The sequence below is a fragment of the Pristiophorus japonicus genome, chromosome 3 (genome assembly GCF_044704955.1).
Source record: "Pristiophorus japonicus isolate sPriJap1 chromosome 3, sPriJap1.hap1, whole genome shotgun sequence".
Lineage (NCBI taxonomy): Eukaryota > Metazoa > Chordata > Chondrichthyes > Pristiophoridae > Pristiophorus > Pristiophorus japonicus.
In genome coordinates, this window is record NC_091979.1 from 111,523,009 (window position 1) to 111,544,114 (window position 21,106).

Below are 21,106 nucleotides of genomic sequence, written 5' to 3' on the forward strand. Positions count from 1 at the left end.
GATTTCATTCCTACTGTCTGACTACATTTACTCAATGGCTTATTTCCTTGCCTGCAGTTATCCACTGTGCACCCAATGCTTCTGTCCATGGCCCCCCTTTTACCCATCATTTACGCGCAACAACTTGAAAATGTCACCACAAGGCAGAGTTAGTACCCAACTCTACCTCTCTGAAACCATTACTGTCTTATATGACTGCTTGTCCAACATCATGTCCTGGATGAGCTGAAATTTCCTTTCAACATTGGTATTGGCAAAACCAAAGCCATCACCATTGGGTCACACCAGCAACTGTGTCCCTCTAACTTCAGCTCCATTAATGCCCCGGACTGAACAAAATGCTGTGGAACCATGACTTTCTTCTCGATTCTGAGCTGTCCTTCTCTTCCAATATCGAGCCAGACATCCTGCCTTCAGTTCCTCCACCTCATTCTTCCTATCTCGTGCTCAGCATCTTCACTTCTTCCTTGTAAAGTGCTGCTAGACATTTTGCTATGTGAAGGACACAACATAAATAAACAAACTATTCATTCTGACGGCTTAATTATCATACAGTGCCTTCTGTATGAAAAGTAGACTTTTGAATCACTTAAAGAGATTGCGAGAGAATACTATGTGCCCTTTTGGATTGACCAATTCAATTGGTGCCATTATTGGTTAGCAACTCTGGCTGCTCGAAGGTGTTGAAAAGAGAAACTCCAAAAATTATGTTATCTGATTAACTGTCATGAACCAACAAAAATTAATCTGTTTAAGTAAATCTGAAGTGAATCTAAGAAATGAAAAATAGTAACTACTATAGACAGGTATATTGGGTGATCTTTTTAATGAGGAAGAGGAAACAGCACATGGGGAGAGAGACAAACCAGCTTTAGCCCCCAATTGATGTCATCATGAACAAATTCAATGGCTAGTTACTCATAAGATGATGGTTTAAGGGTACAGATAGCAAGCAATGTCAAAGATTGATTTTCCACGTAAAACATTGTGGAACTTTTATTTTACATTGGTTTGCCATGGATTTTTGTTATGTTTTACAATAAATCAGATTTTATTCAATACCGGGCAATAAGGATTTAAAGAGCATCTGGGTGCTACATACAAGTCTAAAAGACAAACAGTTGGATCTGCCAAGTTCGTTAGATCATATTGATCTAGTTATGTATGTAAACCTGTAAATACCATGTCTAACCACTAGGGGGCTTATCCCCTGGAGTCCCAAGGGATCCCACAATCCCTTGGGAGCACCTGTGACAGGAGGCCTCACAGGGTGGAGAGGCACTCGGAGATCTGTAATAAAGGACTACGGTCACACCTTACTTTAAGCTTGCAGTATCTGGTCTGACTCTTTATTCAAGACATAACAGACCTGGACTTTCCTACTGACACAAAATTAGAGACAGATGGAACAGAATATCCAAGAGTAATAAAGAAATATTAAATTAAGTAATAGAACACTAGGCTTTACAAAAAAAGTGTTAAAAGAATAAACGAGCAGAGTTAAAACACACAGATCTTCAAATTGTTGAAACACGATTGAAATAGGAACAGTAAAAGTAGAAGATCACACTAGGTGGACCGTTTCAATAGGTTGACTAATGCTAGCTATCAGAGAACACCAACAGCAGCAGAGGTTAAAGGCAAGATAAATTTCTAGTCTGGTAGTGCTCTGCAACTTGCCTTGTGGAGCAGAAATAATTGTTACAAGTGCCTGGGGAAAGGTTTGAAACTCAAAAATTTGCTGCTCCCCATGTAAGAAATTTACAGTGAAACAGAATGAATTTGTATCGGAGAAGACAAATGACAGAAGGAACTTGTGAAATGATTACAAAAAACAGATTAAAGTGCAATGCAAGGTGTTTAAAAAAAAACCTAAACAGTGCTTCTCTCCATCCATTGCAAGTAGATAAACCTGTCCTTGACATACCAGTTACATAAACAAATCTGCTCATATAATGTGCTATAGCTGAATAAATAATTATTTGATCACTTCAGATAAAGTGAAAAGTTTATACTTAACTTTGCATAAAAATAGTTACCTTTACAGTCCTATTACTGGCTTCTGACCTTTTTGGTGCCATTAGTCCTCATCACTGGACAAGAATGGCCAGTCTTAAAAATAGCAAATGCTGGCACGCTATCTGAATGGCCTGTCTTTCTGTCAATCATTCAAAAAGATAGTGGCATACATTGCAATCCCCAGTTCCAAAACATGGCGATGTTCATTAGAATTATAAGAACGGCTGTCTTAATTTACATTCAGGGAGTTGTGCTCAGGTTGCTTGTGGAGTGGCAATGATGCATTCTGGGAGCTGTAATCTTTACAAATATTTCATTCAATTGAAGTGATTGCTTGGGGAAGATTTGTGTACTCAAACCACAGGCTTTGCAGAGAAATATATACCGTTGACAGAAAATGTAACTGTAAAGGTAAGTTTAATAATTTTCTTGTGAATCTTGCCAATTTCCTCCCTATCCAACTCATTCCCCGCAACATTAACCCGGTGGACGCTGGCAGTGGAGCAGCCATCACCGACCCTCTCCACATCTCCCTCCAGAATGTCCGTTCGCTTGCGAACATGACCCTTCCCATCCATGAGGTTATTATGGATGATTGCATCGGCATCATGCCCTGATGGAAACTTGGTTGAAGGGTGATTACATCTTACCCTTAAAAGAAGCCTCCCACCTAGCTAAAGCTTCCACCACTTGCCCTGCTCAGAACGCCGTGGTGGTGGTGTGGCTTTCATCACCAAATCACACCTTGGTCTATCCCCCTACTCCTCCAGCACATTCTTACTTATTGGAAAGACCGAAGCCATTGTTTTCGGTCCGCGCTACAAACTCCGTTCCCTAGACACTGACTCCATCCCTCTCCCCAACTCCTGTCTGAGGCTGAACCAGATTATTCGCAACCTTGGTGTCATATTTGACCCTGATTTGAGCTTTCAAACACATATCCGCAGCGTAACTAAGACCGCCTATTTCCACCTCGGTAACGTCGCCCATCTTCACTCTTGCCTCAGCTCATCCACTGCTGAAGCCCTCATCCATGCTTTTGTTACCTCTACACTGGATTATTCCAACACACGCCTGGCTGGCCTTCTACATGCTACCCTACGTAAACTAGAGGTGATCCAAAACTCAGCTGCCCGTGTCCTAACTCGCATCAAGTCCCTATCGCTCATCACCCCTGTGCTCGCTGACCGACATTGGCTTCTGGTTAAGCAATGCCTCGATTTCAAAATTCTCATCCTGATTTTCAAAATCCTTCCATGGCCTCGCCCTCTCCCTATCTCTAATAATCTCCTCCAGTTGCTCAACCATTGGTGGCCGTGACTTCTGTTGTCTAGGCCCCAAGCTCTGGAACTCCCTGCCGAAACCTCTCCACCTCTCTTTCCTCCTTTAAGACGCTCCTTAAAACATACCTCTTTGACCAAGCGTGTGGCCACCTGTGCAAATTCCTACCTGTGCGGCTCGGTGTCAAATTCTTTGTTTTATAATACGCCTGTGAAGTGCCTTGGGCTGTTTCACTACGTTAAAGGTACAATATAAATACAAGCTGTTGTTGTTGAATCCTAAATCATGTATCGATATTCAGTTTGAACTAATTCATGGGTTCCTCAATTTACACTTTGTACATGACCCCAAAGGCTATCTATAGAATGCACTATGCAGACAATGTAGCCAAGTTTGCTGACGATACAAAGATGGGAGGAAAAGCAATGTTGTGAGGAGAACACAACAAATCTGCAAAAGAATATAGACAGGCTAAGTGAGTGGGCAAAAATTTGGCAGATGGAGTATAATGTTGGAAAGTGCGAGATCATGCACGATGGCAGGAAAAATCAAAGAGCAAGTTATTATTTAAATGGAGAAAGATTGCAAACTGCTGCAGTACAGCAAGACCTGGGGGTTCTTGTGCATGAAATACAAAAGGTTAGTATGTAGGTACAGCAAGTGATTAGGAAGGCCAATGGAATCTTGGCCTTTATTGCAAAGGAGATGGAGTATTAAAAACAGGGGAAGTCTTGCTACAGTTATACAGGGTATTGGTGAGACCACACTTGGAATACTGTGTGCAGTTTTGGTTTCCATATCTATGAAAGGATATACTTGCTTTGGAGGCAGTTCAGAGAAGGTTCACAAGGTTGATTCCAGCGATGAAGGGGTTGATTTATGAGGAAAGGTCGAGTAGGTTGGGCCTCTACTCATTGGAATTCAGAAGAATGAGGGGTGATCTTATTGAAACGTATAAGATTATGAGGGGGCGTGACAAGGTGGATGCAGAGAGGATGTTTCCACTGATAGAGGGGACTAGAATTTGAGGGCATAATCTTAGAATAAGGGGCTGCCCATTTAAAACTGAGATGAGGAGACATTTCTTCTCCAAGTGTTGTAGATCTGTGGAATTTGCTGCCTGAGAGAGCTGTGGAAGCTGAGACATTGAATAAATTTAAGACAGAAATAGACAGTTTCTTAAACGATAAGGGATTAAGGAGTTATGGAAAGTGGACAGGGAAGTGGACCTGAGTCCATGATCGGATCAGTCATGATCGTATTAAATGGTGGAGCAGGCTCGAGGGGCCGTATGGCCTACTCCTGCTCCTATTTCTTACGTTCTTATGCTCTTAAAGACAAAAAACGTCTTCTCTGATAGACACACATTTTCCTCAGTTGAGCAATATTAAAAAAATTACATGAAATTGTATGTACCTACAAAAGCACAACCAACAATGAATTATGAAGTAGCTGCCAAATACATGCCAGAACAGCAATATAAGGATTTCCAAGGAAGTGCCAAGTGGAGTAGAAGTAGGATTGCACTTCACACTTGGATACAATGAGTTACTAATCTTAGCTCTGCTGACACGAGGAGGCATTGAGCTGAGGATGTTCACTTCTCCAGAAATATAGGCCGAAATTGCACCAGCCCTGCGAGTTTGGAGGCAGGCCCACTGTCAAAATGACTGCGGCTGGTCGGGGAGACTAGAACTAGGGGGCACAGCCTCAAAATACGGGGGAGACAATTTAAAACCCGAGTTGAGAAGGAATTTCTTCTCCCAGAGGGTTGTGAATCTGTGAAATTCTCTGCCCAAGGAAGCAGTTGAGGCTAGCTCATTGAATGTATTCAAATCACAGATAGATAGATTTTTAACCAATAAGGAAATGAAGGGTTATGGGGAGCGGGCGGGTAAGTGGAGCTGAGTCCACGGCCAGATCAGCGATGATCTTGTTGAATGGCGGAGCAGGCTCGAGGGGCTAGATGGCCTACTCCTGTTCCTAATTCTTATGTTCTTATGACTGACTGTGCGGCGGAAGTCCGATCTGAACCAGCCTTCTTGTGAATTTCATAAGTACCAGCTCTGCCTGCGAATTGTAGACCCGGCACTAAGCGGCATGTCAGACAATTGAGATAGTTAAGGAGCTGCTTAAAGCTATTTAAGCAACATTTTTTTTTAAAATGAGGTTCCCGTCCATCAAGGAACATGTCAGGTAAGATGTCAGGTAATCTCTGGATTGGTTTGACTAGTTGACAGCTGCAGAAGTGGTATGAAAGCTACTATTTCACAGCTGTTCAATTTTTAATCTGAGAAGCTGGAGCCTCCAGGATTTGGAATACACTTTTAGCTTTATGGAGGTTTGACGTGTTTGCAGTGAACTCTCTATCCAGTGTCACCTCCTTGGAGCAACCTATCTCCCCATTGACAGATCTCTTCTGTCATCTTAACTTCAGCTGCCATCTATTCCATCAGCACCCGTGAAAAAAATCTCACCTTGGACCTCAGAGTTCCACCACTATCAGCCCCAAGGTCATCAACGCCAGGCACACCATCATCACCAGGCACATCAGCAGCATCAACAACTCCAACCTTCTCTGCAATCATCTGATGCTGCACAAGACGCAGGGCATCAGCACCCGACCACATTGCTGCCCAGGATGGCCTACCATGGCCACATTTACTTCACTTGATGCTGTACACCCTGGGTGCCACATGATGCACCAGGTTAGCACCTACACGATCATAAAGCATCCCTACAATGCCCAAGTCATTTCCTTTCACACTGATCACCACTGGGCAGGGGGGGGGGGTACCGTTATGTTTCACCATTCACCGCAACTCACTAAGCCACTTCCAAAGGTGCACACACATCTGTCCAAGAGGGCAAAGTGTTGAAAGTAAAGATTTCAATGTTTGATAACACATCAACAAAAACTTTACATCAGCATTGGTGATAACACCCAAGTGTCTATCCTTGTGTGTTGTTAGTTGGCATGATTGGACAAGGATGAGGGAGAGTGTGAGGGGTAGCTAATTAGATGGGGACGTGTTAATGTAGACAGAGAGATGGGTGGAGGTGCAAGGTATGTTGGTGTGAGTAAGAATGTGCAGGAGTAGGGTAGGGAAGGCAGAGTGATGGGAATGTGATGAGAGACACAGCAGGATGAGTTGAGTGTGGTTTTGCAGTAACGTTTCATGATCTACTGAGATCATTGAAAGGTTTGCGCCACTGCAGCCTGGTCCATCTTGACGACGTCCCTGCTTGTGCCCTCCTGTAAAATGTGCAACCAGGCTGTGTTGATATCCTGGGGAGATCTCTTCCGCCCATGGGAAGGGAAGAGAATCTCCCTGCGTGCTGTGACTCACTCCATAAGCATATGGAGGGAGTCATGGGAGAGCCTGGGTGCAGCAGTGCATCTTTGTGCAGTGCTTGTCAGTGTTTGCAGCATCTCAATGCTGCAGAAAACTGACAGAACTGTCAAAATGTATGTGGGTATGGTCCCTTAAGGAAACCGGCCTGCTTCCTTTTAATTAGCTTGGAACCTCGCAGGATGAGCTTAACAAGCCCAATCTAAGGAAAATCATGGGGGAAGCTGACATGGAGTCGCAGCCCGCCTCAGTAGGAAAAATCGAGCCCGGACAGTGGGCTTGGAGGTGTCCGGGCTAACTCAAGAGAATCAGTTGCTACGGACAAATATACCTCCTAGCAGTCAATTATAGAATATCAATGGGAACAGCATATCCCCCTTAGTTTGGGAATATGTACGACATGGGACAACATACTATGGGGGGCAGGGGATGGGGGAAGAGGGACGGAAGAAAATGATGGGGAAAATACCTGGACAGGTAATAAATTAAAATGCATGACTGGAGAACTTTTTTTGCTATCACACCTATTTCTGCACAGGAAAAAGTTAAGTTTAAAATCACGAAAATGATTCACGAGCTAATACTTAAGTTTAGTGTTAGTATTATTCTATGAGGCTAGGGCAACATAAAGGACAAATTACTCTCTTTGTTTCAAAGTTGCCACCAACCTTTTCTTTTCCAATTTCTTTCTGCGTTTCTTATCTTTCTTTCGTTTTTTGGACTCTTTCTTACGTTGCTTCTTTTTTCTTTTCTTGGAATCTTCATCTGTTTCACTTTCTGACTCCGAGGAAGAGTTTGAGTCAGTAGAGCTCTCAGAATCACTTGAAAAGGATGATGCAGATTTCTTTCTTTTCTTCTCTTCCTTTTTGGCTTGTTAAGTAAAAGTAAAATACACCCATTTGTTAAAATGTATGCCATTGGTGAAAAATCATCGGCACCTATGATTTATCTACAAATGAACAGAAAGTGAATTAAATGCACTTTCCTGTGAAACGAAGTTTTGAACAAATAAGAAAAGACAAAATAAAAAATTGTGAAAATGTAAATGAGATATGTGAACATAATGACTGTAATATCTAGTATACTGCAAGATATCAGAAGCACGAGTATTGCAATACCAGTTTATACATTTTCCCCAAAATTAAATGCTGCTGTCAAGGTATAATCAGAAAATGTTATACAATTTAGAAAGTATTCTTTCTACATAGCAATAACATGAAGGGCCCAAGTTTCCACACGATAAAAAACGGGCGCCCAGCCTAAAACGGCGCTGGAAAAAAACGCGCGATTCTGGAACGCCCTGCAGCTCCTTGTCTGTTTGGCGTGGCGCCGATTTTGTAAGTGGGAGGGGGCGGGTACCATTTAAATTAGTTTTTTTCCTGCCGGCAACGCTGCGCGTGCGCGTTGGAGCGTTCGCGCACGCGCAGTGTGAAGGAAACATTGGCACTCGGCCATTTTTGTAATTCTTTGTAGCTGTTTAATTTTTGAATTTTTTTTAATAAAAGCACATTGCCATCAGCACATCAGCACTGAGGCTTCTTGCAGCAGTGAGAAGGCTGCAGAAAGCCTCAGAAAGTTGAGGCAGCCGTTTCCCTCCCCCTCCCCGCCCACCGTCGGGAACAAACGGCTGCCTCCTCTACCCCCCCCCCTCCCCCGCGGGAACGAACGGCTTCCTCCTCCCCCGCCCCCGCGGGAACGAACGGCTTTCTCCCCACCCACCCCCCCCCCCCCGCGGGAACGAACGGCTTTCTCCTCCCCCCCGCGGGAATGAACGGCTTTCTCCCCCCCGCCCCCCCCCCCGCGGGAACGAACGGCTTTCTCCCCACCCACCCCCCCCCCCCCCGCGGGAACGAACGGCTTTCTCCCCCCGCGGGAACGAACGGCTTTCTCCCCACCCACCCCCCCCCCCCCCCCCCGCGGGAACGAACGGCTTTCTCCCCCCGCCCCCCCCCCCCGCGGGAACGAACGGCTTTCTCCTCTCCCCCCCCCCCCCGCGGGAACGAATGCCTGCAGCATTCTCCCTGGCTGAAGCACTTTCACACAGGTAGGAAGATGGTTTATTTAATCTTTTTTTTGCTTATAAATGTTTATTCAGGTTGGATTTATTTGTATAATATTTGTAGAAGTATAAATAAGGATTTATTATAGAATTTAATGACTTCCCTTCCCCCCCCCCCCTCCCCCTCCTCCCCCCCCACCTCGCTCTGGACGCCTAATTTGTAACCTGCGCCTGATTTTTTAATGTGTAGACAAGGTTTTTTCAGTTCTACAAAAATCTTCACTTGCTCCATTCTAAGTTAGTTTGGAGTACGTTTTCACTGTGGAAACTTTGAAATCAGGCGTCAGTGGCTGATTTGATCATGGACTCAGCTCCACTTCCCCGCCCGCTCCCCATAACCCCTTATCGTTTAAGAAACTGTCTATTTCTGTCTTAAGTTTATTCAATGTTCCAGTTTCCACAGGCAGCAAATTCCACAAATTTACAACCCTTTGAGAGAAGAAATTTCTCCTCATCTCAGTTTTAAATGGATAAGGGGTAAGCCATTTAGGACCGAGATGAGGAGAAACTTCTTCACTCAGAGAATTGTGAACCTGTAGAATTCTCTACCACAGAAAGTTGTTGAGGCCAATTCGTTAGATATATTCAAAAGGGAGTTAGATGTGGCCCTTACGGCTAAAGGGATCAAGGGGTAGGGAGAGAAAGCAAGAATGGGGTACTGAAGTTGCATGATCAGCCATGATCATATTGAATGGTGGTGCAGGCTCGAAGGGCCGAATGACCTACTCTTGCACCTATTTTCCATGTTTCTTAACAAGTGGGTACCACACTCGCCTCTGAATCAGAAGATTGTGGGTTCAAGTCCCACTCCCGGGACTGGAGCACAAAAATCTAGGCTGACACTCCAGTGAAATGCTGAGGGAGTGCTGCTCTGTCTGAAGTGCCATCTTTTGGATGAGACAAACCGAGGTCCTGCCTGCTCTCTCAGGTGGACGTAAAAGATCCCATGGGACTATTTCGATGAAGAGCAGGGGAGTTATCCCTGGTGTCCTGGCCAATATTTATACCTCAACCAACATAAAAAAAAAATCTGGTCATTATCACATTGCTGTTTGTGGGAGTTGCTGTGCGCAAATTGCCTGCCACGTTTCCCACAGTACAACAGTGACAACACTTCAAAAAGTACTTCACTGGCTATAAAGCGCTTTGTGACATCCGGTGGTCATGAAAGACACGATATAAATGCAAGTCGTTCTTTCTTTTCATCCAAAAGACGGCACCTCCGACAGTGCAGCACTCCAGCAAAACTTCACCGGAGTGTCAGCCTAGATTTTTGTGCTCAAAGTCTCTGGAATGGGACTTGAACCCACAACCTTTTGACTCACAGCCAAGAGCGGTACTAATTGAGCCACAGCTGATAAAAAAATTATTGGGTAAATTCACACACAAGTTTTCCATAATGGCACGATCAATTAACTAGTTACCTAATTTATTTCATAAATCCCAAGATTGTGATGATTACAAAAGCTCTGCTATAATCAATCTGCAAAATCAGCAGAAAGACAACACAATGGGCCCAAGTTTCCACACGATAAAAAACGGGCGCCCCTCCGAGCTGGGCGTCCATTTTTCGAAAAAACGGGCGCCCCTCCGAGCTGGGCGTCCATTTTTCGAAAAACGGGCGCCCCTCCGAGCTGGGCGTCCATTTTTCGTGCCTAAAACGGTGCCGGAAAAAAAACTTGCGATTCTGGAGCGTTCTGCAGCTCCTTGTCTGCCTGGCGTGGCGCCCAGGGGGGCGGAGCCTACACTCGCGCCGATTTTGTAAGTGGGAGGGGGCGGGTACTATTTAAATTAGTTTTTTTCCTGCCGGCAACGCTGTGCGTTGAAGCGTTCGTGCACGCGCAGTGTGAAGGAAACATTGGCACTCGGCCATTTTTGTAGTTCTTTGTAGCTGTTTAATTTTTGAACATTTTTTAATAAAAGCACATTGCCATCAGCACTTGCAGCCTTCTCACTGTCTCCTTCCCCCCCCCCCGCGGGAAGAACGGACGCCTCCTCCCCCCCCCCCCCCTGCGGGAAGAACGGGCGCCTCCCCCCGCCCCCGCGGGAAACAACGGGCGCCTCCTCTCCCTTCCCCCCCCCCGGAAAAGAACTGGCGCCTCCTCCCCCCCCCCCCCTCCCCCCCCCCCCCCCCCCCCGGGAAGAACGGGCGCCTCCCACCCCCCCCCCGCGGGAAGAACAGGCGCCTTCTCTCTCCCCCCCCCCCCCCCCCCCCCCCCACCGCGGGAAGAACGGGCGCCTCCTCCCCCCACCGCGGGAAACAACGAGCGCCTCCTCCCCGCCCCCCGCGGGAAGAACGGGCGCCTCCTCCTCCCCCTCCCCCTGGGAAGAACGGGCATCTCCTGCTCCCCCCGCAGGAAGAACGGGTACCTCCTTCCCCCCTCCCCCCCACCCCCGCCCGAAGAACGGGCGCCTCAGGCTGACTGCAGCATTCTCCGTGCCTGAAGCACTTTCACACAGGTAGGAAGATGGTTTATTTAATCTTATCTTTGCTTATAAATGTTTATTCAGGTTGGATTTATTTGTATAATATTTGTAGAAGTATAAATAAGGATTTATTGTAGAATTTAATGACTTCCCTTCCCCCCCCCCCACCTCGTTCTGGACGCCTAATTTGTAACCTGCGCCTGATTTTTTAATGTGTAGAACAGGTTTTTTCAGTTCTACAAAAATCTTCACTTGCTCCATTCTAAGTTAGTTTGGAGTACGTTTTCACTGTGGAAACTTTGAAATCAGGCGTCAGTGGCCGGAAGAGATTTGAAGAAAAAATTCTGTTCCAAAGTAGAACTGTTCTACCTGACTAGAACTGCAGGAAAAAAAATGTGGAGAATTGCGATTTCTCAGATAGTCCGTTCTCCACCAGTTGCTCCTAAAAATCAGGCGCAAATCATGTGGAAACTTGGGCCCAATATGCTGGCAAAAATGGGAGACAGAACTGGACGCCTTTAAATAAAATAAACAAAAGAAGCATATTGCCAACTTCCACAATACTCTGATAGCACCCAATCCAAAGTGATCTCGGAAGCTAAGCACTGTTAGGCTTGGTTAGCATTTGGATGGGAGACTTACTGCAAAAATGAGCTCATCTTCCAGCTGTTTGCGCTGAACCTATTTTATTTTAAATATAATTACCAACAACTTGTATTTATATCGCACCTTTAAAGTAGTGAAACGTCCCAAGGTGCTTCACAGGAGTATTATGCAATAAAAGTAGAAATTACGGCAGATGATCAAAAGCTTGGTCAAAGAGGTAGGTTTTAAGAAGCGTCTTGTAGGAAGAAAGAGAAGGAGAGAGGTTTAGGCAGGGGAGTTTCAGTGCTTGGGGTCGAGACAACAAAAGGCACGGCCACCAATGGTTGAGCGATTACAATCAGGGATGAATTAGAGGAGCACAGACATCTCGGGGGGGGGGTTGTGGGGCTGGAGGAGATTACAGAGATAGGGAGAGGCGAGGTCATGGAGAGATTTGAAAATAAGGATGAGAATTTTGAAATAAAGATATTGCTTAACCGGAAGCCAATGTAGGCGAGTGAGCACAGGGGTGATGGGTGAGTGGGACTTGGTGCAGGTTAGAACATGGGCAGCCGAGTTTTGGATCACCCCTAGTTTACGTAGGGTAGAATGTGAGGCGCCAGCTATGAGTGCGTTGGAATATTCAAGTCTAGAGGTAACAAAGGCATGGATGAGGGCTTCAGTAGCAGATGAGTTGAGGCAAGGGCAGAAATGGGCGATGTTACGGAGGTGGAAATAGGCAGTTTTCGTAATGCTGTGGATATGTGGTTGAAAGCTCAGTTCAGTGTCAAATATGACACCAAGGATGTGAACAGTCCGATTCAGCCTCAGACAGGAGTTGGGGAGAGGGATGGAGTCAGTGTCTAGGGAACGGAATTTGTGGCGGGGACCGAAAACAATGGCTTCGATCTTCCCAATGTTCAATTGGAGAAGATTTCTGCTCATCCAGAACTGGATGTCGGACAAACAGTCTTGACAATTTAGAGACCGTGGAGGGGTCGAGCGAAGTGGTAATGAGGTAAAGCTGGGTGTCATCAGCGTACATGTGGAAACTGGCGTCGTGTTTCCGATGATGTCACCAAGGGGCAACATGTAGATGAGAAATAGGAGGGGGCAAAGGATAAATCCTTGAGGGATACCAGAGGCAATAATGCAAGGGCAGGAAGAAAAGCCGTTGCAGGTGATTCACTGGCTACGATTAGATTGATAAAAATGGAACCAGACAAGTGCAGTCCCACTCAGCTGGATGACAGTGCAGAGGCATTAGAGAAGGATAGAGTAGTCAACCGTGTCAAAGACTGCAGACAAGTCAAGAAGGACGAGGAGGGATAGTTTGCCTTTGTCACAGTCACAAATGTCATTTGTGACTTTGATGAGCGCCGTTTCGGTAAGGTGACAGGCACGGAAACTGGATTGAAGGGATTCAAACATTGAATTCCGGGAAAGATGGGCACGGATTTGGGAGGCAAACAACAACTTGTATTTATATAGCAGCTTTAACATAGTAAAATGTCCCAAGGTGCTTCACAGGAGCATATCAAACAAAATTTGACACAGAGCAACATAAGGAGATAACAGGACCAAAAGATCAGTCAAAGAGGTAGGTTTTAAGGAGTATCTCAAAAAGGAGGAAAGGGAGGTCAAGAGGTGTATTATAATAAAAAATCCTCCATTTAAAAAAAAAATCACAATAAATATTTTGTGGATCATAAACATTTATTACAAATATAACCATTTTACAGTACAGGTACAGCATCACGAATCTGGAAGACTTGGGACCAAGGCCGCTCCGGACTCCGTGTATTTCTGGACTTCAGAACGTCTTTCCGACATCCCGAGTCCGTAGACGCCTGGGCCAAGATAGGTAGGGTAAGGGAGGGAGGCGGTGGGTCCTGCCCGAGGCGGGGGGAGAGGTCGGAGGTGGTGGCCTGAGGCAGGGGGAGAGGTCGGAGGTGGTGGCCCGAGGCGGGGGGGGGAAAGAGGTCGGAGGTGGTGGCCCGAGGCGGGGGGGGGGAGGTCGGAGGTGGTGGCCCGAGGCGGGGGGCGGGGAAGAGGTCGGAGGTGGTGGCCCGAGGCGGGGGGGGGGGGGGGGAAGAGGTCGGAGGTGGTGGCCCGAGGCGGGGGGGGGGGGGGGAGAGGTCGGAGGTGGTGGCCCGAGGCGGGGGGGAGAGGTCGGAGGTGGTGGCCCGAGGCGGGGGGGAGAGGTCGGAGGTGGTGGCCCGAGGCGGGGGGGAGAGGTCGGAGGTGGTGGCCCGAGGCGGGGGGAGAGGAGGTCGGAGGTGGTGGCCCGAGGCGGGGGGAGAGGAGGTCGGAGGTGGTGGCCCGAGGCGGGGGGAGAGGAGGTCGGAGGTGGTGGCCCGAGGCGGGGGGAGAGGAGGTCGGAGGTGGTGGCCCGAGGCGGGGGGAGAGGTCGGAGGTGGTGGCCCGAGGCGGGGGGGAGAGGTCGGAGGTGGTGGCCCGAGGCGGGGGGAGAGGCCGGAGGTGGTGGCCCGAGGCGGGGGGAGAGGCCCGAGGCGGGGGTCCGGATTCCGGAACATTTTCCGGATCATGGACGATCCCACCATGGATCGCCCCGGTGTCCAGATTTCGGATTCTCGATGCTGTACCTGTAAGAACTCAGTCACATAGCAATTAAAAATTAATATGCTCTTAATCAAGAAAACAAGATCTTCTTTCCCTTTCTCCCTATCTAGCCACACACACATACCTTTGGCTTTTGGAATCAATTCTCCACAGTTTAAGATTCGGACTTCTGCATAAGGTTTACTATTTGCATCTGTTTTCTGGTTTTCCACATCTCTTATTAATTCTTGTCCTGAAATAACTTGACCAAAGACCACGTGTACACTAAAAGAATGAAAAGTGATTTTTATTAATAATTTTTGTGGTGTTATAAGCAACATTTAAACAATGACAATATTACCTATTGAGAAAATATACTCACCTATCTAAATGAGGTGCAGGCTTAGTTGTTCTTTATGTTTTAATGTTCACAAAAATGGATGTTCATTCCATGAAATCAGAAAAACAAAATTAGATAACTTATACAAGCTAGAGTAAAAACACTTTAGACTTTCAAACTAATACAGCAGCAAAATATTGTCTTTATAAACAATCATGAAGGCAAACATCACAATTAGAAGACACTGTCAACTACACAGGTAGATCTTAAGATAGCAAAAAAATAATTGTTTTGCTATTTAGGCCAACCTCTCTAATGCATTTCTGTACAAGTGTCGGGTGGGGGCAGGGGAGAGCTGTGCAATAAGTGCAGTGTGGAGAAAAATTACTGTCAATGTCTACATTAATGTGTTTATTATTGCTTTAATATACAGAAAATACTATAATAAAATAGGACTCATTTGTCTCAATTTTTGTAAGAACAGTAGTCAGCATTTTATCATACTAGAAATCACCCATTAGTGGTTTCTGTTGAGCATGACTATATATCATGGAATGATCCCAGTAATACCACAACCAACAACTTTACCACCTTATTTCAATATAGGATACGGAGGAGCTAGCTACACGAAACACTGTTTCACTGGTAGACACAAGAATGTTGTGAGCAAACTGCACTGGACAGGACCTTACTGTTGTCTGAGACATTCTACATATGCAGTAGAGAGTCAAGTATGTACATTGATGTAAAAAAAAATTACATTCGTGTTCATTTTTATGTAACACTTTAGATGGGGTTTTTAAATTTGTGCAGGAATAACCTCGTTAGATTTTACTAGAGATCGGGAACGCACGAGAACGAGAATGCAAAAGGTAGAGAAACAGTGAGAGAGGAAAAAAGAGACAGTACTAGTGAGTCAGGCAGTGAGAGAGAGAGTGAGAGAGAGAGAGAGAGAGAGAGAGAGAGAGAATGAGAGTGAGAGTGAGAGTGAGAGTGAGAGAGAGAGTGAGAGAGAGAGAGAGAGAGAGAGAGTGAGAGTGAGAGTGAGAGTGAGAGTGAGTGAGAGTCACACAGAGCTCATGTGAAGACAGAGACAGACACAGCAAACACATGTGAAGGGAGGCGGGGGAAAGAGAGAATTCCCATTGGTTACTGATAGATTCTTGCCTGCCCTCTTGTGATGGAATGAGACCACGGCATAACATGCATACAAAACTAACTGAAAATACAAGTCTAAATCAGATATTTTCGACAGGAAAATAAAAAAAAAACTTACATGAAGAACTGGGAACCATTTGTATCCTTTCCTCTGTTAGCCATAGATAACAGGTACTCCTTGTTGTGCTTGACTGCAAAACTTTCATCTATTTTTAATAAGGAAATGTGTGATCATTTTACAGAACTGCAGTTAAAGCTTAAGAAAAAGAACATTTATTCACAATTCCCATGAAATCTATATGGGTACTTTTAACAGATAAAGCATAGTGTAATCATGAGAAAATACTGTAATTTCATAAAAGTCACCCTTTTGCTTTATTATAAAAGGAACACAGGAACAAAAAAAAAACCATTGTGGCCTATCTGGCCAATCCCAGTGAAAAGACCCACCCCTCCGAGACTCAGTGCTCAACCGTCAAATGACATCCTAGGTAGAAAGGCAAGATAATTGTGCTGTGGCAATTGTGACTACAAAAGAGCGGGAGGAGAGCAGCAGCGGGAGACTACAACAGATTGGGAGCAGAGCGGCAGACTACAAAAGAGCTAGCCTGGAGCAGGACGAACGGACCTGTGAAGGGGAAAAAATTAAATTGAAGTTTGATGTCATAGGAAAGCAGGTCTGAATGGTGACAGATTAGGAAAAGGGGAGGTGCAACGAGACCTGGGTGTCATGGTACATCAGTCATTGAAGGTTGGCATGCAGGTACAGCAGGCGGTTAAGAAAGCAAATGGCATGTTGGCCTTCATAGCGAGGGGATTTGAGTACAGGGGCAGGGAGGTGTTGCTCCAGTTGTACAGGGCCTTGGTGAGGCCACATCCGGAGTATTGTGTACAGTTTTGGTCTCCTAACTTGAGGAAGGACATTCTTGCTATTGAGAGAGTGCAGCGAAGGTTCAGCAGACTGATTCCCGGGATGGCGGGACTGACATATCAAGAAAGACTGGATCAACTGGGCTTATATTCACTGGAGTTCAGAAGAATGAGAGGGGATCTCATTGAAACGTTTAAAATTCTGACGGGTTTAGACAGGTTAGATGCAGGAAGAATGTTCCCAATGTTGGGGAAGTCCAGAACCAGGGGTCACAGTATAAGGATAAGGGGTAAGCCATTTAGGACCGAGATGAGGAGAAACTTCTTCACAGAGAGTGGTGAACCTGTGGAATTCTCTACCACAGGAAGTTGTTGAGGCCAATTCACTAAATATATTCAAAAAGGAGTTAGATGTAGTCCTTACTACAAGGGGGATCAAGGGGTATGGCGAGAAAGCAGGAATGGGGTACTGAAGTTGCTTGTTCAGCCATGAACTCATTGAATGGCGGTGCAGGCTCGAAGGGCCGAATGGCCTACTCCTGCACCTATTTTCTATGTTTCGATGTAAGTGATTGGTTGGTGAATATTTCTCTCTCTTTTGCTATATTTGGACATTGGCTTAAAGTAAGAGCCATGGTACAATTAAAAACTATACACAGATAATTGAAATTTCAAAACTTGAAACCCTAATTAATTAAATAAAATACATTTGCCCAACAAGTACAAGATTCTTGCTCCCTTTTTGGACTGCAGGGAGGATGAGCAAACTGACCACAGCACCGTGGTACAGAGAGTCATTCAAATTGGGGCAGAATAAAAAAGAATGTTGTAGTGGTCGGGGTCAGTACAGTTAGGGGGATAGATACTGTTCTCTGCAGCCGAGAGTGAGAGCTCCGAAGGCTTTGTTGCCTACCCGATGCCAGGGTTACGGTCATCTCCTCTGGCCTGGAGAGGAACTTGGAGTGGGAGGGGAAAGATCCAGTTGTCATGGTCCATGTAGGTACCAATGACCTAAGTAGGACAAAGAAAGAGAGGTTCTGCGCAGTGAGCATGAGCAGCTAGGGACTAAATTAAAAAGCAGAACCACAAAGGTAATAATGGGTCGAAAATTGCGGCCTTTCCAGGTGCGTACAAACCAGGCAAGGCATTGCAGAAGCCGGTTCTTGGGGCGCGATACACATGGGCCAAGAACCGGCTTTTCCGATCTGTCAAAATTTCTCTAGACAGATTCTATGGGATTAATAACTAAAAACAAAATCTAATTAAATACATTAGAGATGGCAGGACAGGTGATGTATTTCTGCTGTTGCATGTGAGACCTGGTTGACCCCATTGAAGTCCATCACGACCACATCTGCAGCAAGTGTCTGCAGCTCGAGGAACTTCAGCTCCATGTTGATGAGCTGGAATCCAAGCTGCAGACTCGACGACTCATCAGGAAGGGGGAGAGTTACCTAAACGCTGCGATCCAGGAGCTAGTCACACCAATTAGAGTAATTAATTCAAATTCGATCCGTGGTCAGGGACAGGAGGGTGTGACTACGAGTGAGGAAGATATGGGGACTCAGGATGAAGTGATGGAGGAGCCTCAGCCCTTACTCTTGTCCAATAGGTTCGAGGCTCTTACTCCCCGTGTGCACGAGAGCAGGGACTGCAGGGAGGATGAACAAACTGACCACAGCATCGTGATACAGGGGGCCATTCAAGTGGGGGGAGTAAAAAGAAATGTTGCAGAGGTAGGGGAAATTTTTCGCTCGACAAGGTTCTCTGCAGCCGAGAGCATGAGTCCCAAAGGCTGTGTTGCCTGCCCAGTGCCAAGGTTAAGGACATCTCCTCAGAGCTGGAGAGGAACGTGGAATGGGAGGGGGAAGATCCAGTTGTCGTGGTCCACGTGGGTACCAACGACATAGATAGGACCAAAGAAAGAGGTGCTGCTGTGGGATTATGAGCAGCTAGGGGCCAAATTAAAAAGCTGAACCACAAAGGTAATAATCTCTGGATTACTACCCGAGCCACAAGCAAATTTGCATCGGGTAAATAGGATCAGAGATTTCAACACGTGGCTCAAAGACTGGTGTGGGACTCTGGCACCAGTACTGGGATAAGAAGGAGCTGTTCTGTTTGGATGGGCTCCACTTAGACCGTGCTGGAACCAGGTCCCGGTAAATCAAATAACCAGGGATGTAGAAAGGGCTTTAAACTAATTAGTGGGGGGGGGGGGGGGGGGGGAGAGGGGGGGTGTGAAGAGGAGGATTCAGGCGAGCGAAAATTTAAAAAGTTAAAGAATAAGGAGAAGGCAATAGAGCAGGGTAGCAATGGGGGGAAAATGAAAACCAAAGCATGCCAGGAAGGGACAGAATGTATAAACAAAGGTGAATCAGAAAGTGGGGTCAAAGCAGGAAAAAATGGTAAAAAAAAAACAAATTTTAAAGCTCTTTATCTGAATGCATGTAGCATTCGTAACAAAATAGATGAGTTGACGGCACAAATAGATACAAATGTGTATGATCTGATAGCCATTACAAAGACGTGGTTGCAAGGTGACCAGGACTGGGAACTAAGTTTCAGGGTATTTGACAATTCAGAAGGACAGGCAGAAAGGAAAAGGAGGTGGGGTAGCACGGTTAATAAAGGATGAGATCAATGCGTTAGTGAGAAACGATATTGGCTCAGTAGTTCAAGATGTTAAATAAGTTTGGGTGGAGATAAGGAATAATGGGACCAAGTTTCGGCCTGAGTTGCTCCTGTTTTTTTTGGAGCAACTGGTTTAGAATGCAGTATCCTAGAAATTGCAATTCTCGGCATTTAGTTTACTGGAGTTCTAGTCAGTTAGAACAGTTTCAGTTTGGAACAGATTTTTTTTTTCCAAAAGGGGCGCGTCCGGCCACTTACACCCGTTTTGAAAGTTTACGCAGTGAAAACTTACTCCAAACTAACTTAGAATGGAGTAAGTGTAGATTTTTGTAGGCTCAGAAAAGCCTTGCCTACACTTAGAAAATCAGGCGTAGGTTACAAATCAGGCGTAGGGAATGGGGGGGGGGGGGGGCGGGGGCGTTTAAAGGGAAGTTTACAAACATTAAACACTTCAGTTTTACAAATAAAGAGCCATCATCAATAATAAATGATAAATACATCAATAAATCAATCCAAAAAAATTAATAAAAAACAAAAAAAAAAAAAACATTTTCTACTTACCGACTGCAGTAGCACCGGGAGCCCCCCCACCCCCCGCGTGTCTGTCAGTGTCTCTATCTGTCTGTCTGTCTCTCTCACTCTCTGTCGGGGGGGGGGGAAGAGAAGGGAGGGGGGGGGCAGAGAAGGGAGGGGGGGGAAGAGAAGGGAGGGGAGGGGAAGAGAAGGGAGGGGGGGGAAGAGAAGGGAGGGGGGGAAGAGAAGGGAGGGGGGGAAGAGAAGGGAGTGGGGGGAAGAGAAGGGAGGGGGGGGAAGAGAAGGGAGGGGGGGGGAGAGAAGGGAGGAGGGGGGAGAGAAGGGAGGAGGGGGGAGAGAAGGGAGGGGGGGAGAGAAGGGAGGGGGGGAGAGAAGGGAGGGGGGAGAGAAGGGAGGGGGGAGAGAAGGGAGGGGGGAGAGAAGGGAGGGGGGAGAGAAGGGAGGGGGGAGAGAAGGGAGGGGGGAGAGAAGGGAGGGGGGAGAGAAGGGAGGGGGGAGAGAAGGAGGGAGGGGGGAGAGAAGGGAGGGGGGAGAGAAGGGAGGGGGGAGAGAAGGGAGGGGGGAGAGAAGGGAGGGGGGAGAGAAGGGAGGGGGGAGAGAAGGGAGGGGGGAGAGAAGGGAGGGGGGAGAGAAGGGAGGGGGGAGAGAAGGGAGGGGGGGAGAGAAGGGAGGGGGGGAGAGAAGGGAGGGGGGGAGAGAAGGGAGGGGGGGAGAGAAGGGAGGGGGGAGAGAAGGGAGGGGGGGAGAGAAGGGAGGGGGGAGAGAAGGGAGGGGGGAGAGAAGGGAGGGGGGAGAGAAGGGAGGGGGGAGAGAAGGGAGGGGGGAGAGAAGGGAGGGGGGAGAGAAGGGAGGGGGGGAGAGAAGGGAGGGGGAGAGAAGGGAGGGGGGAGAGAAGGGAGGGGGGAGAGAAGGGAGGGGGGAGAGAAGGGAGGGGGGAGAGAAGGGAGGGGGGGAGAGAAGGGAGGGGGAGAGAAGGGAGGGGGGAGAGAGGAGGAGGGGGAGAGAAGGGAGGGGGAGAGAAGGGAGGGGGGAGAGAAGGGAGGGGGGAGAGAAGGGAGGGGGGAGAGAAGGGAGGGGGGAGAGAAGGGAGGGGGGAGAGAAGGGAGGGGGGAGAGAAGGGAGGGGGGGAGAGAAGGGAGGGGGGAGAGAAGGGAGGGGGGAGAGAAGGGAGGGGGGAGAGAAGGGAGGGGGGAGAGAAGGGAGGGGGGAGAGAAGGGAGGGGGGGAGAGAAGGGTGGGGGAGTGAAGGGGGGGTGAGAAGGGAGGGGGGTGAGATGGGTGGGGG

The 21,106-nt window shown here is 47.0% G+C and overlaps 1 protein-coding gene across 3 annotated transcripts in view; it reads right to left on the reverse strand.

The window, feature by feature from the left end:
- Positions 1-21,106, reverse strand: part of ppig (peptidylprolyl isomerase G (cyclophilin G)) — an 82,361-nt gene that overhangs the window by 24,734 nt on the left and 36,521 nt on the right. For all 3 annotated transcript variants that reach the window (XM_070875701.1, XM_070875703.1, XM_070875702.1), the window contains 4 exons: positions 15,903-15,990; positions 14,669-14,698; positions 14,432-14,571; positions 7,322-7,523 (listed from right to left, as the gene is read on the reverse strand). In XM_070875701.1, coding sequence (XP_070731802.1) covers positions 7,322-7,523; positions 14,432-14,571; positions 14,669-14,698; positions 15,903-15,990 — 460 coding nt within the window. The remainder of the gene's footprint in view (positions 1-7,321; positions 7,524-14,431; positions 14,572-14,668; positions 14,699-15,902; positions 15,991-21,106) is intronic.